Source organism: Nanorana parkeri, unplaced genomic scaffold (assembly GCF_000935625.1).
Source record: "Nanorana parkeri isolate BGI_ZX_2015 unplaced genomic scaffold, ASM93562v1 scaffold1684, whole genome shotgun sequence".
Lineage (NCBI taxonomy): Eukaryota > Metazoa > Chordata > Amphibia > Anura > Dicroglossidae > Nanorana > Nanorana parkeri.
The window spans coordinates 33190-46874 of NW_017307952.1; the positions used below are offsets into that span (position 1 = coordinate 33190).

General features: G+C 41.4%; 1 protein-coding gene across 1 annotated transcript in view; it reads left to right on the forward strand.

Moving 5' to 3' along the window:
* Nucleotides 1-13685, forward strand: part of LOC108799279 (serine/threonine-protein phosphatase 6 regulatory subunit 1-like) — a gene marked incomplete at its 5' end in the record, with an annotated part of 72946 nt that overhangs the window by 28947 nt on the left and 30314 nt on the right. The window contains 4 exons of the mRNA XM_018571125.1: nucleotides 1326-1349; nucleotides 2397-2454; nucleotides 7743-7888; nucleotides 13091-13209. Coding sequence (XP_018426627.1) covers nucleotides 1326-1349; nucleotides 2397-2454; nucleotides 7743-7888; nucleotides 13091-13209 — 347 coding nt within the window. The remainder of the gene's footprint in view (nucleotides 1-1325; nucleotides 1350-2396; nucleotides 2455-7742; nucleotides 7889-13090; nucleotides 13210-13685) is intronic.

Consider the following 13685-nt stretch of genomic DNA (forward strand, 5'->3'; position numbering starts at 1 on the left):
ATTGGCACTTAATTTGTGAAAGGAATATGTTTATACAAATACATATATTTTTTGTTAATTAGCACATATAAGATTACCAGGCACAGCACAACACAGATCTCATTACAATTGGAAGCACATACACTTTTTTTGTGAGTGCTGCAGCTAGCTGACGTAGATTTTGCACATACCGGTACATTGTTTCACATTCTAGCGCAGTCAATTCTTTCTATTATGAGGTGAGTATCTGGTCTGGCAGCCCAATCCTGCATGGAACCTCTTCTGGTATTGCAGGAACCAGAAGGTGTTGAGGCCCAGGACTTCTGTCATTCCTTAGGTAGTTTTCTGCCTTTCACTTCATTTAGGACATTGTTGCATCCCGCTGTCAGGCTCCAGTTCGCCAAAAGGAAATTTCCCTCCGTTGTCTGGATGTGGGTCGGGATGTGAGCTTATTTTTAACCCACAGGGTGCATCTGTTCACCATTTCTAGGTGGCTTAGGAAGCCTATCATCCAAACTTATGATCTCAAAGATCGAGTTCCAACCTTTCTCGTCGGGGTGCATTTCTGCTAGGTCTGTGAGTACGTCTTTGGGCTTTTTGGCATGAAGCACCTCTTTCCCAGATGTGCAAGGCTTCCTGTGTCCCCCAGTGACCAAGAAAAAAATAAGATTTTTGTTCCCACAGTAAAATCCTTTTTTCTTGGAGTCTGTTGATGTCCACAAGTCACACCCCCAACCGGTTTTTGGCCCTGCTCTCTCTACTGCTTTGTTACAAAACTGAGACATGCTGGCAGTGAGGTTGGTTATTCTGGGCTTGCCTACATTTTTTTTTTGTTTGCAAGTCTACAATAATCCTGTAGGTGGCAGTATAGTCTGGATGATGACTTCCTGTGCCCATCAAGAGAAGGTTTTATTAGTACAAAAAGCCTATTTTTACTTGCATTTGAGAATAGATACCTATACATTGTATAGGAACAATTAACGTACCTTTACACAAGAAGTATCTTTCTTTTCAGCCATGTGACTTCCTATTAAAGCTCATTTGACTTGGCTAATAGTCGTTTTCTAAAAGGTGACAGCTATCTTTATACTGGTGATTTAGCTTTTTGAATTGATCCATAATTATCAAATTTTGTTTTGGTATAAGTATTGTGATGTTTTATTCCTGAAAAGCTCTTTATACGCTGGCCTTGTGTTACTCTGAACAGAATTCACAAATTTCACTAACCGTACACTTTCTGTTTGCTACTAGATTTTGTTCTTGCACTTTCATTTTCCTTCTTGTTAGCTTGATGCTTCCACCTCAGTTTGATATGCCTGCTATTTCTCTCTTTCTCTAACTTGCAGTGCTCAGTTTCGACAGCTGAAGAGGTAAAACAAAGTGGGTAGGGCATGAAACAGTATTTTTTTCTGCACCATATGGCCTCCATGTTTAAAAATTCTAATTATTCTATAAGAATATCTGTTCATTTTTTTTCTCTGCAGACTAATAGCTTTGGTACCCCATTTGCTTTTTGTAAGCCTGGCGTTTTTTCTTCCCCATTTCATCTTCATCATTTCATATTTTAGTTACCATTGTTCATTAATAACTGTTTACCGATAAGACTTTTAAGTGGACTTTCCAACAACATTCTATTTGCATGTGGTGTGTGTAGCCATATTGTAGATATATAAAATCTGGAAGTAATTTTTAACCCCACCCTCTGTAGAGTGTGTGTGCCAAGGTTTTAAAAGTGATATATTGAGCAGGTGGACATTGTCATCACAGTACAGGTAATCCTCTCTTTTGGTGTTTTTGTTGTTGGAAGTCCAAAACTGTTGGTGAAAGTAACAGAAATCAAGAAATCGCACTTTAATTATAGTTTTTTTGTTTGCATGATTATAGCTGTGGCCAAGCACTGTTCATTAAAGTGTTTCTATTATTGCTTGGAGAGCCTAGATGAGCACATGTGGTGATGTCATTAGTTCTGCATGAAGTGAGGGAACTGCACTGCAACATCACAAATTCCTTCTCTACCCTGTTTGTGTTTTCTGTAAGGGCCCATTTAGACTTGTGCTACCTGGTAACTGGTGGCAGTGCAGCTAACATGTGTTGTTTTAGTGCCATTTATTTTGAATAGTACCACTACACAAGGCAGTGCATATGTGTTGCACTGTGCCACAATGCATGACAATGCACTATTGTGTGTTGCATTACAAATTTGGTGGCTCATCCGTTTTTATGAGACATTTTGGCTTGTTGGCAGCCCGTTGATTGCAATAGGCTGCCTTAATGCACTCCATGTTAACCCAGCACACATATTTAAATGGGCCCCACATTTGCCTTCATTTTAGTATATTGTTTTCAGTTTGGTTATTAGGAAAGGTGCCTTTCAATTGTATCTATTTTATGGCATATTATTTTTTTCTTTTTCTCAGTGCTCCATTTGACAAAACGGCAAACATCAATTTTTCCCTGAATGCAGATGAAGAGAGTGTAAGTTGGTGTTTTTTTTTTATTTTTTATTATTTTAAAAAATTCCCCTAGCTGGATCCTGAATTCAATGTTAATCTACACCCTCCTCCCCATCTTTTAGTGATTCCATTTACTGACTATCCCTGTAGATCTGATATACAGATCTTTGGGGGTGTAATGCTGCCTTCACTAAGTTTGAAAACTATGCAAATGAAAAATGGGTCATTTCCTTGTGTGTGTGTGTATATATACCGATCCACCATAACATTATGACCATTGAGATGTGACGTGAATAACATTGATTATCTTGTTACAATGGCACCTGGAAATAGGTGGGGTATATTGGGCAGCAGGTGAACATTTGTCCCATTTCGTACAGTTGTAATCAAAATTATTCCACCCCCCATTGCAAATCAGGTTTACTGGTAAGAATTACAACCTTTCAACTGTTTGCAATAAACAAAGGAATTGAAATAGGTCAACACAACAAATGTTTCAAGTGGTTTCCCAAAATTTTACTGAAAATGCAATGTTTAATGACAATGAAATTAGTCAACCCCCTGAATAGAATCCCTAACAAAGAGCACACATCTGCATAACAGGTGTTGTCTCAAGCACACCTGATGCAACTAATCGAGGGCTTCATTAGTTGCACCAGGTGTGCTTGAGCTATTACACATGAAATACCTGAACTGGCTACAGGTTTGTTGTAGCTTTAGGCTAGGTTCACACCTAGGCGTATCAAATATGCGCGTTTGTCGCGCGTTACGTGCCGCACTTTTTTAACCGCGCTGTATCCCAATGGAAACGCGTGGCCGATACGCCCCAAAGAAGCTCCTGTACTTCTTTGGACGTAGGGCGTATTGCAGCGCGTTCCTACGCGCTGTAAAACGCCCAGGTGGGAACCATGCCCATAGGCAATCATTGGTTTTCACATGTTGAGCGTTTTACAGAGCGTAGGGACGCGCTGCAAAGGTCCAGGTGTGAACCAGGCCTAAGGACCTGTTCACATGAGTTTCAGGTCCGGATCAGGTGCGGATCTGCAGACGCGGTGCTATGTGTTTTGCCGCGTTTTTGATGCGTTCCAGTAAAAAAAAAAAATATATATTTTTTTTTGCTGGAGTGGTGCTGTCTGTTAGCTGCAGTGAAGTGCGTTTTTGACGCGTTGTGTTTCAGGACAGTTTCCTGACCGTACAAAATGTGACATGCTGTATTTTTCTGTTGTAACCTGAACGGACTGCGCACGTGAGAACTGTAGCCCATAAAACACATAGGGATACATTGTGATGCATTTTTAGTGCGGGAGCGTACGGATCAGGTCAGCACAGAAAACGGACGTCGTGTGAACAGGCCCTTAGCACGCTGACTAAAGGTGCCCATACACCTTACGATTATCGGACAAAACTTTTCGTCCGATGATCGAACTGTCATACGATTTTCGTATGACGGCCCCATCCTGCCCCGATTATCGAAAGGTTCAATCAGCGGTAGTTAAAAAAAAACACCTGGGCGACATGCGGTAATTGATCGCAATTATTTTCGTATGCGCAGTGTTAATCGTACGACTTTTGACGGACGGAAACGCCACCAACCATGCGAACATCGTACGATCGACCAACGTTTTCAAACATGCTTGACTGTCAAGTCGTACGATTGTACAGCACTATTGGTCGGGCACTCTATTCACACGTTACGATTGTCGTACGATAATCGTAAGGTGTATGGGCACCTTAAGCCTCCAAAAAGATCCAATTTTAGATTCACTTTCTTTGCTTCACTTTTTTTGAGGCAGATTTTTTCAAAATGCCACACAACATATAAGCATCCACCTTCCCCACTCTCTCAAGGTGAAGACTTCTTATATGGGTGTCTGGGCAAAAGCATTGCGTTAATTCATGGGTATCCTCGACCAAAAGGTTGCTTACTCCTTCAAACTAGCCTTCTTGGCTAGCTCCTAGTGGACCTGGCATTACCAACATTGGGCAGGTCCTTCTTGCCTCTCAAATGCAAGATCCTAACCACAAATGCCAGCCTCTCCTGGGCTCACTATTGGTCTAAGGTTATTGGTCAGCGGGGAATGCAGGTTGCTAATCAACTGGTTGGATTTGGGTTTTCCCTGCTGTATTAGCTGAACTTTCTTGAAGGACATTTGTGAGTCATATGTAACTCATCAAACAGGCACCAGAAGCCTGACTGCTGCCTGAGAAGTGGAGCTGATTCTTTAGTGAGTAGAAAGTAGGATTCTATGCCGATTGGTATTTCACTTCCTAGGAGTAAAGAATTAGCAGGTAGATTGAGTTGCCTGCATCTTGACCTGAAGAATGTTTTGGCATATTGTCAATGTTGGACATAGCTCTAGGTGCCTCCCTGTCTTAAAGCAGTATTATGGTCTGGGCTTTTTTTTTACCTTAATGCATTCTCTGCATTAGGGTAAAAACGGCCCAGGACCTTTTTTTTCCCCTCAGTCCCCCCCACACTTACCTGTCAGCGATGCTCTTCCTTGCCGCCGGTCCCGAAGCGATCCTCCGTTCCCCGGACTTTTGGGTTGCATGGAGAGTATACTGATGGCAGAGGAGCCATAGGCTCCTTCTGCTATCAATCAAAGAGGGAAGGTGCGTGTCCTGCCACAGGGCTGTGTGTGTGTCTATGGACGCGCACAGCCACTGTGTGCCCAGGTGCCTCCATTAGAACGATGGTGGCACCTGTGCGGGGGGCGAATAGAAAACAAGGAATTAAACAGTTTAAAGAAAACCAGCAACAGCCTCCAGCAAAGGAGGGTCCACGTAAAGGAAAAGAAAACAAAAACTATTGAGGCTTTAATGTCACTTTAATATCACTTTAACTACGAGGTAGTTTTAGATTGTGAGCCCTCAGGGGCAGGGCCCTCCTTACCATCTTGTCTTAAATTGTATTGCGACTGTAATGTCTTCCTTTTATTGTAAAGCGCTGTGCAAACTATTGGCGCTAAATAAATCCTGTATAATAATAGATAAGTTCACCACAGGATCAAGGAATCAGCTGCCTTATGTAGCAAGTGTACTCTGTATGCTTTTCCTGCTTTGAACCTTTCACGAATGATTGAGCTGGAATGGATCCCAGTAATTTTATTAGCTACATATTGACCAAGAAGGGCCTAAAACGTGGATCTGATTGGTCTAGACACAAATGCCACACTGTCTAGACCTTCTATTGCAAGATCTGATCCCACGTCCTGTGTGTCACTGGCTTTAATGGCATCACTGTTAGTCAAGTTGCTGAAAGAGGTCTCTCTGAGGTATGCCATTCTATTGTAGGGTTTAGCGCACTGAACCTGGCTGACTTAGTTTTAGTGGTGTGGGCCCATGGGTTCAACCTAATACCTTTTTTGGTCATGTCATTGCTTCTCCAGTCAGGGATGGATAAGCATTTAAGTCCCTTTGGCATTTCATTTGCAAAGTCTGATCCCACGTCCTGTGTATAATCACTTTAATGGCATAGCTGTTGCGGTCCAGGTGCTGAGTGACTGATATCTCTGAGGCGCTAATTTCCACTATCCTACTAATCACTCATTGGCTTATACCTTTGTCCTAGTTCTCAATTTGCTCCTTCTGTGAGATCTCCTCTCCACCCATGGAATTCGAACTTTCAGTCCTTTCGAAGCCTTTCTTTGAATCGGGTCAGTGAAATTCTATTACCAACCATTATTTAGAAGGTGACGTTCCTCATAGCCATCACTTCTGCAAGGAGGGTTTTGTTACTGGTGGGCTTGCTCTGCAAGGCCTAATTCCTTTTGCTTTAAAATCTGACAGTTTTGTGTAATCTTTTCATCTAAATATAGACATTGTGCTTTAGTCCCTTTTACAGCCCAAACCACCAATATCTCAGAGCCGGACAGAGTGTACCTTTCAACTATGGCTTACCATCAGAATTCCTGTTCTGGCAACTACTCGGAATTTAGGTTTTGCTTTCACTTTCAGCTCCAGTGACCACCATGTTCACAAGAATAATCGAGTATCTCTACCAAGGATGGGTACAGACAGCAGTAGAATCCTGACAGGTTCTAACCCCTTAACAATCTGTCCAATACTAAAAAAAAAAAAGTTTTGTCTTTTAATGCCCCTTAAAACAACGGAAAGGTGCATTAAGGAGGGGAATGGGCAATATGCAAAGAAATACAAAAACCTGTTTTTACTTGAGATGTTGAAACAGTTTAGTTAGGTTTCTAGGTAATTACCCACTAGCTTCTTGAGCTGCTTGGAATTCTTTCCTTGCCATGTAGGATGTCCTTGCACTGCACCCTTTTTGGCACTGCTTTTGGACTCTGTGTGTTCTTTGCCCTCCAATGAATGCAAAGATAGGAGTTTAAACAACTATGGGGTGAGTGATTTACACTCATCCCCCTAGTTAGAGCCGACGTGTGACATTGAAACTGTCACAGGTCGGCTCTATTGATTGGAAAGTGAGCGAATCCCCCCTCTCCGATCCTCCAGGATGGATGGGGTAGGGGACGGGCATAGCTGCCTCTAGATAGGCAGAGCCCGCTGTCAATCAGCCACCCGTCCCGGCTACAGCGCTCTCAGCACATAGCGGGCAATAACCTGCTATATACTGAGTTTATACTAAAGAGAACTATGGGATAAAAAGGTTACCCCATAGTTCTTAAGTCTCTCTCTGGAGCTATTCATTTTGTATTGACGCGTTTTATGTTGTTGGAACGTGTGTTGTATAGAGGCCTAATGTGTTGATTTTATATGCATTATGAAGAATATTGATGTATAATACAAAGCAAACTATTTTCACTATTAGGAAGTTAGCACTTTTCTTTAGATATTTAAGGGTAGCACTGCAGAACAAAAAGTTTGTAATTAGGGATGCACAGATACTTTTTCGAGTACCAGTGCAGATACTTGGAATTTTCATGAGAACTACCAGGGTTGCAGCGGTTGCAGCTAGGACCGGGCTCTGGCGCTCCACCACTGTCCTGAAATCATTACTCTGTATTGTTTTAGAAAAACTGTCGCATGACAATAAACAAAAATGTAGGCAAGTACCAGTACTCATACTCGCAAAACTGGTATCTGTGCATCCCTTTATTTATATCTATAAAAACAAAATCGTACATTAAAACGGAGATGTACAAATCCCAGGAGCTCCGTGTGCTCCTTACAAATGACAGCTGCCTTCTAATTTTTGAATTTTTCTCTAGTGTAGTCTTGGAGCTCAAAAGTATCGGTACATGTACTGAGTACTGTACTTGGTATCTGTGCAACCCTATTTGTAATGTACTTGACCCACCACTTTTGTTTACAATTTTCCTTTGTCTTCTACAGCCTAATTCCAATCTTTTTGAGATCTGCTATAAAGAGCGCATTCAGCAGTTTGATGATGATGAAGATGACGGTTCAGATGGAGAGGATATTTGGCAAGAGAAGGAAATTCGGTTCTCTTCTGGCACCATGCAAAGTACTGGAACAAGGTGGGCTGCCTAAGATTTACAAAGTGAAAAAGTGTGTGTGGCAGCCATCATGTGATGCTCTCTATGCTGGGGTACTCCTAGGGTCTTGCAAAGCTAATTGTCTCAGGGCTGCAGGGTGATGTCATTTTCTTGAAACGTTTCCCAAGTGCTATAGAAGATCCATTATTCAAACGGCAAAATATGTGTCAGTAAGAAGCCGGTCTTTTAAATCACCCACAGACTTCTCATATATCTCATTCCGTCTAAAGGGAAATTACTCAATATCAACATCTACATTTTCCTAAAACATTTTGTGTTTTATTTGCCAGTCTGTATTAGGTAACCAGCAGTTGTCCCCTCCAACAGGATATTGCAGGCTTTGATATACATTTTTGTCTCCACACAGAATCTTTATACAGGGATTCAGATTTTGCCTTTGTTTCCGCTACCCCAAATTATGATTTACTGAAAACTATACAATACTGGCATAAAATGAAGATCTGTTGGATAGACCTAATCATCAGCATAAAAATACATTGCTCAAAATACTTTACCCCTTCAAGTTTATGCTAGACCTATCCAATAATAGACAGGTCAAAGCCCAGAAATCTATATTGCACCTCTTCTGGAATAGCAAGCAACCCAGAATACAAAAAAATCACAATGTATGTATCCATTATACTGGGAAAATATAAAATCCTTTCTTGTCCATTTAAGGACACAGGAAGTCTTTCAGCTTCAAGTTATACTGCCTTCTATAGGAGGATTGGACACTGGCAAACCAAATTCTGTATGCCAGCCTAAGATAGCCGCTCTTACTGCTAGTATGTCTCAATTTTTGCTAGAAGGATGGGCACCTTCTGTTCAGATCTGCTGTGTGGAAAACTAGCCTACAGTTGCTAGTGCCTTTTTTTTATTTTCAAAATCTTTTCTTCTACAATCAATACTTCCTCTATTTTGCTGCTGCTAAAATGAGCCTCTTAGATTACTGCCATCCTCGGACTACCTTTCATGAGTTCTGCATCCGTTCTGGCAAAAGGTTTAGTGGCTGAACGCTTTCCAGGTCCAGAGCCACTGGCATTGCCTCACTACTTCCCCTGTCTCTGAAGACTCTCATTGCAAGTAAACCAGTCAGGCCGAGCATGGGAGCGAACTCAAGTACATAGGTCACTTGGCACCTTTTAAAAATCCCATTTTCCACTACGCGCTGACCTGATCCACAGGGTAGAGTGTCTAGCATGCTCCACACTTTTATGCTTCCAGCCATCCAACCCTCACCTACTGCTAGCTGTCTAGGTTTCATGACCTTGCTTTGTACCCTGAACCTTAGACAGGGGAATTCCTATCACCTGACACCCAGGACATGTAGTTCAGGGCGGGTAGCTTTTTTTTCTTCCTATATTTAGCCCTGCTTCGGACAAGCACGACTCTTGCAGGATGCTCCATGGTCTTTTAGATCATCCAAATTTTCTGCCTGAAGGGCCTTCTTAATATCCTGCTTCAAGGTCACTGGTTTCGATGGTACAGCTGATAAAGCCCATGTTCTGAGCGGCAGGGACATCCTGAAGGCATGCAAAGCATGTTTCACCTGGTGTCCTGTTGCTTTCATCCTAAGAGTTTCTGCATCTTCTTCCTGCAGCTTGTTCTGGATCAGCTTTTAACTCTCAGCACTGTTAAGTCATGTTTCAGAGACCACTAGCCTCACTTCTTGATTAGGACCTTTGTACAAGGAATCTTCCATTTAGCTCCCACTCTTCATTCCCTGTAACATTGCCCTCTCTCACTCACTAGATGTTGTTCTATGTAGCCATCACTTCTGCGAGGAAGTGTCTTAACTGGAGGCTTTATCCTGCAAGGAACAAATCTTTTTTTAATTTGAATAATAAAAATGGTTATGAATAGTCGCAATTATAAAATTTCAGTCACGTTTGTCAATATGAGACCACAAGACCAGTATCTAAGGAATGTTCCTCTCCGACTGCGTATAAAAAGCTGCCTCCGGTCACATTACCATACCATCGTGCCACCGGCTGCCTTTAGACTGGATTTACGCATTTCAAAGCGGAGCATTTCTTAAACACTGATCTTGTGGTCTCTTATTGACAAGCGTGACTGAAATTTTATAATTGTGGGTATTTATAACCGTTTTAATTCAAATTAAAAAAAACATTTCACGCAAGGAGGTGGCGCTTTGTTGCTTTTATCTTCTATGTATCTGAAGAGAACCCCAGAGTCTCTTTGACGAGCATCCTCGCCAAAAGCTGTGGATATTTACAAGAAACACTACTACTGGAGGATTGTGTGATGGTAATCATTAGCACCAAGAGTTAAATAGACTTTTTCTGAGTCTATAATTCAAGCTTGTTTTCAAGGTGCAATCTAACACCTACGCCAGGGGTAGCCAAACTCCGGCCCTCCAGCTGTGGTGGAACTACAAATCTCATGAGGCATTGCAAGATTCTTACAGCCACAGACATGACTTCTGGAGAAAGATGGATCATGGGATTTGTAGTTTCACCACAGCTGGAGGGTGGGACTTTGGCTATTCCTGACCTAGGCATTTTTGGGCAGTTGGAAAAGTGCTTTTAACCACTTCAAGACCAGGTGTTTAGACCCCCTTCCTGGCCAGGCCATTTTTCAGTATTCAGCGCTGCAGTACTTTGACTGAAGTTTATTCCGTCATAACTATAATTAGGAAAAATTAAAGAAATTTTTTTTACATTATGTTAGGAAACATTTATTATTACCCAGTTTTTTGGTAAAATATAAAAGTCAGGGTCACGTCGGATAAATAGACACCAAACATGTCAACCTTTAAAATTGCGCGCACCCGCGAAATTGCAGAAAAATGGTTAAACACCCGTATCCCAGGATTTTCAACGGCCCCTGTTTACAATGAGCAGCAAAACGCCAAACACACGAAAAGGTACATGAGCTTCTTTTGGTAGTTTACAGTGCATTTTTGACCCATAGACTTCAATGGAAACGACCGAAAAAGTGCAGCAGCATGTTGCATATTTTCGTGCGCGTTTTTGCACGTTTGTACGCGTGCTCGTCCATTGCCCACCATGTTTTTTTGCCACTTGTATGCACGTACAAGTGGCAAAAACTATGCCACCAAGGTGTGCCACCAAGTCTAATAGATCTGCGAGTGCTTCTTTGGGCTTTTTGGCATCAAGCAGCTTTTTCCCATATTTGCGAGCTGTCATTGGTGTTCTGTTCAAACCTTTTCTAAATGGTGGATGTTGTCGTCCCATCTGATTCCTGCTTCAGGCATGAGGTCACTTGAGCAGCTGTTTAAGCTGCAGGCAGTCTCCAGTTCTTTGTTGTTTTTCTTGGTCCTCTTAGCATTTGTATGCTGTTTTTTGCCTACTCTTCAGTTGGATTGATGTTGGAAATCCTGAAGGTGAATTACTTCCTGTGCCCTTCAATGGACAGGAAAAAAAAAGTTTTTTTTGGACTCGCCATGAAATCCTTTTTTTGGAGTGCATTGAGGGACACAGATCCCACTCCTCTGAACATACTCTTGGTAATGCCTTGCTAGAAAACTGGTGCATGCTGACTGTATTGTGGGGGTGATTCTAGGCTTGTCCTATAGTTTGTTTTTTTTGTTTGCCAGTGTCCAATCCTCTTGTATGCGGCAGTGTAACCCAAAGATGAAAGATTAACCATTTTCCTCAATTGTGTCAATTAAAAGAATTCAACATTGAGTACAAAAATCTTTTTTTCCTAAAGTAGTGCATAGATGTTGGCATTCTGTTTAAAGAATATGATCACTTTTTATACAGCTTCCACTTTGTCAACACATTCCACCTCTCCAGATCCAGCACTAGAAATGCACCATTTGTAATTAAAGTGACATTAAACCCTCAGATTTTTTAACATAAACCAATACTGTAATGTGTGCCTTACTGTAATCCATGGTTGTTTCCCTTCTCTTTGCTGCTCTTCCTTTTAAATCCTTATCTCTTCTCATGCTGGGGGAGAACTTCCCTTTTGCAGCTGAGTCCATGTATCCATTCCCGAGACAAGGCAGTCTGCTGCAAAACAGAAGTTCTGCCCAGCATGAGAACAGATACAGATTTAAAAGGAAGAGCAGCAAAGAGAAGGGAAACAACCATGGATTAAAGTAAGGTGCACATTACACTATTTTTTGTTTAACAATCTGAGGGTTTAATGTCACTTTAAGGCTTTACATAATTTTCTAGCTAAAAATTTAATTTTTTTATTTAAAATCAGATTTCTTCAGGTAACTTGCTTTTCTAGAAAAGGATGATGGCTGATGTTAAACATGGGTGAACATTGCAAAATGCGCTTTTGATGTAACCCCAAATTTTTTTTGGGCTTTCGTACCCCACATTACCCCTAACAAACCTTTTACCACAACATCCTGTCTGTGGTTTTTGCTATTGCAAGCTACCTGTGGGCTAGTGCTTTTTTGTTTTCATGGATATGATTCAGCAGCCTTTAAAGTTTGGCTCTATGCATGTTTGTACTCTGATACTCTTGTGCACTCTTGTGATACCTCTATCCATATATAATATCAGCTAAATAACATACTTCTTTACCTAAATTTAACTCACCTCCAGTCAGGATGATTTTAATACTGTTTATTATTTTATTAAAGTTCTTGCCTTCATGTTTTGAAAAAATGTCAGTTATTTTGGTATGTAATTTGTCCCCCAAACAGGTCCCTTATTGCTATTCCTTCTGATCTTTTCCTGTTTATATAACGGGGCGCCACTGTTTTTTCCCTATGAAGAACCCGCTCTTGGTCGCATAACCGCCTATCAGAGTTTTCAGAACAAAAAGAAAGGCAGATTGTTATGCTTCATTCTGTGGATGGGTACAATATGCACAGCACCTGCTGCCCACATCCATAGGTTGGCTATGTAGCTGTTTACTTGTAGAAATAACAGCCATTCCCATGGAGTAAAAGGAAAAGTACTGCATAGTTCCTCCTGGTAAACGTGTTGGATGTGATGTGTGCTGACTGGATTGATCCTTCCTCCAGTGTCTGGGCACTGTAAAGTAGGCAGTAGCTGCTGTTGTCATATTAAAAAAAAATGGAACTTCTCACTTTCGTTGTATTGTGAAACGGTCTTTATTCCTGTAAAACTATTTAAAGCCAGTATGAGAATGTTCTATTAAATAGGTCATTTCAAATTTGTTATACTGTCTCTTGCCACTTTATTGAAACGAAAATGCAATATTCTGTTTTAGGAGCTGTGGGAGCACAGATAGCGAAGACAGTCGAGACTCTGATGAAGAGGAAGAAGATTCTGGTGGTGGTGATAGTACCAATCCTTCCAACGATGAGCCTGTGCCAGAAACATCAGAAGGTACCGGTTAGTTGTTCAACTTCACCTCATCTAGAAACTGCCAATGATAACACTGCCGAAACGCAGGCAAATTGTAGCGCCTGCAAGTATCACGGATCCCTGGCCCAAGCTATCCAAAAGTCTTAACTTCCTTCTAAAATCATATACAAATTGTGCCCCCTCCTGGTGTTAATCCACCTCCCTGTGATTTGACTGTCAAATGCCAGAACAGTCAAAGCCCACTGAGGCTTTGGCATTTGAGAGTTGAATGACAGGAGGTGTAGCATTGCACTAATAAAGAATAGGCTTAAAGTTTTGTTGCACCCCCAGCCCACCTTCCCTGTCTTATATTAACCTAGCCATAATTCAGCAACATGTTGTGCAATCTAGTCAGCAACATCTTCTGGACAAGTTTGATGCATGCACTTAGAATAATTATTCATTCCTATGGAGATCTCTGGAGTACAAGATTGTGCTCCGTACTTGCTTTTAATAAG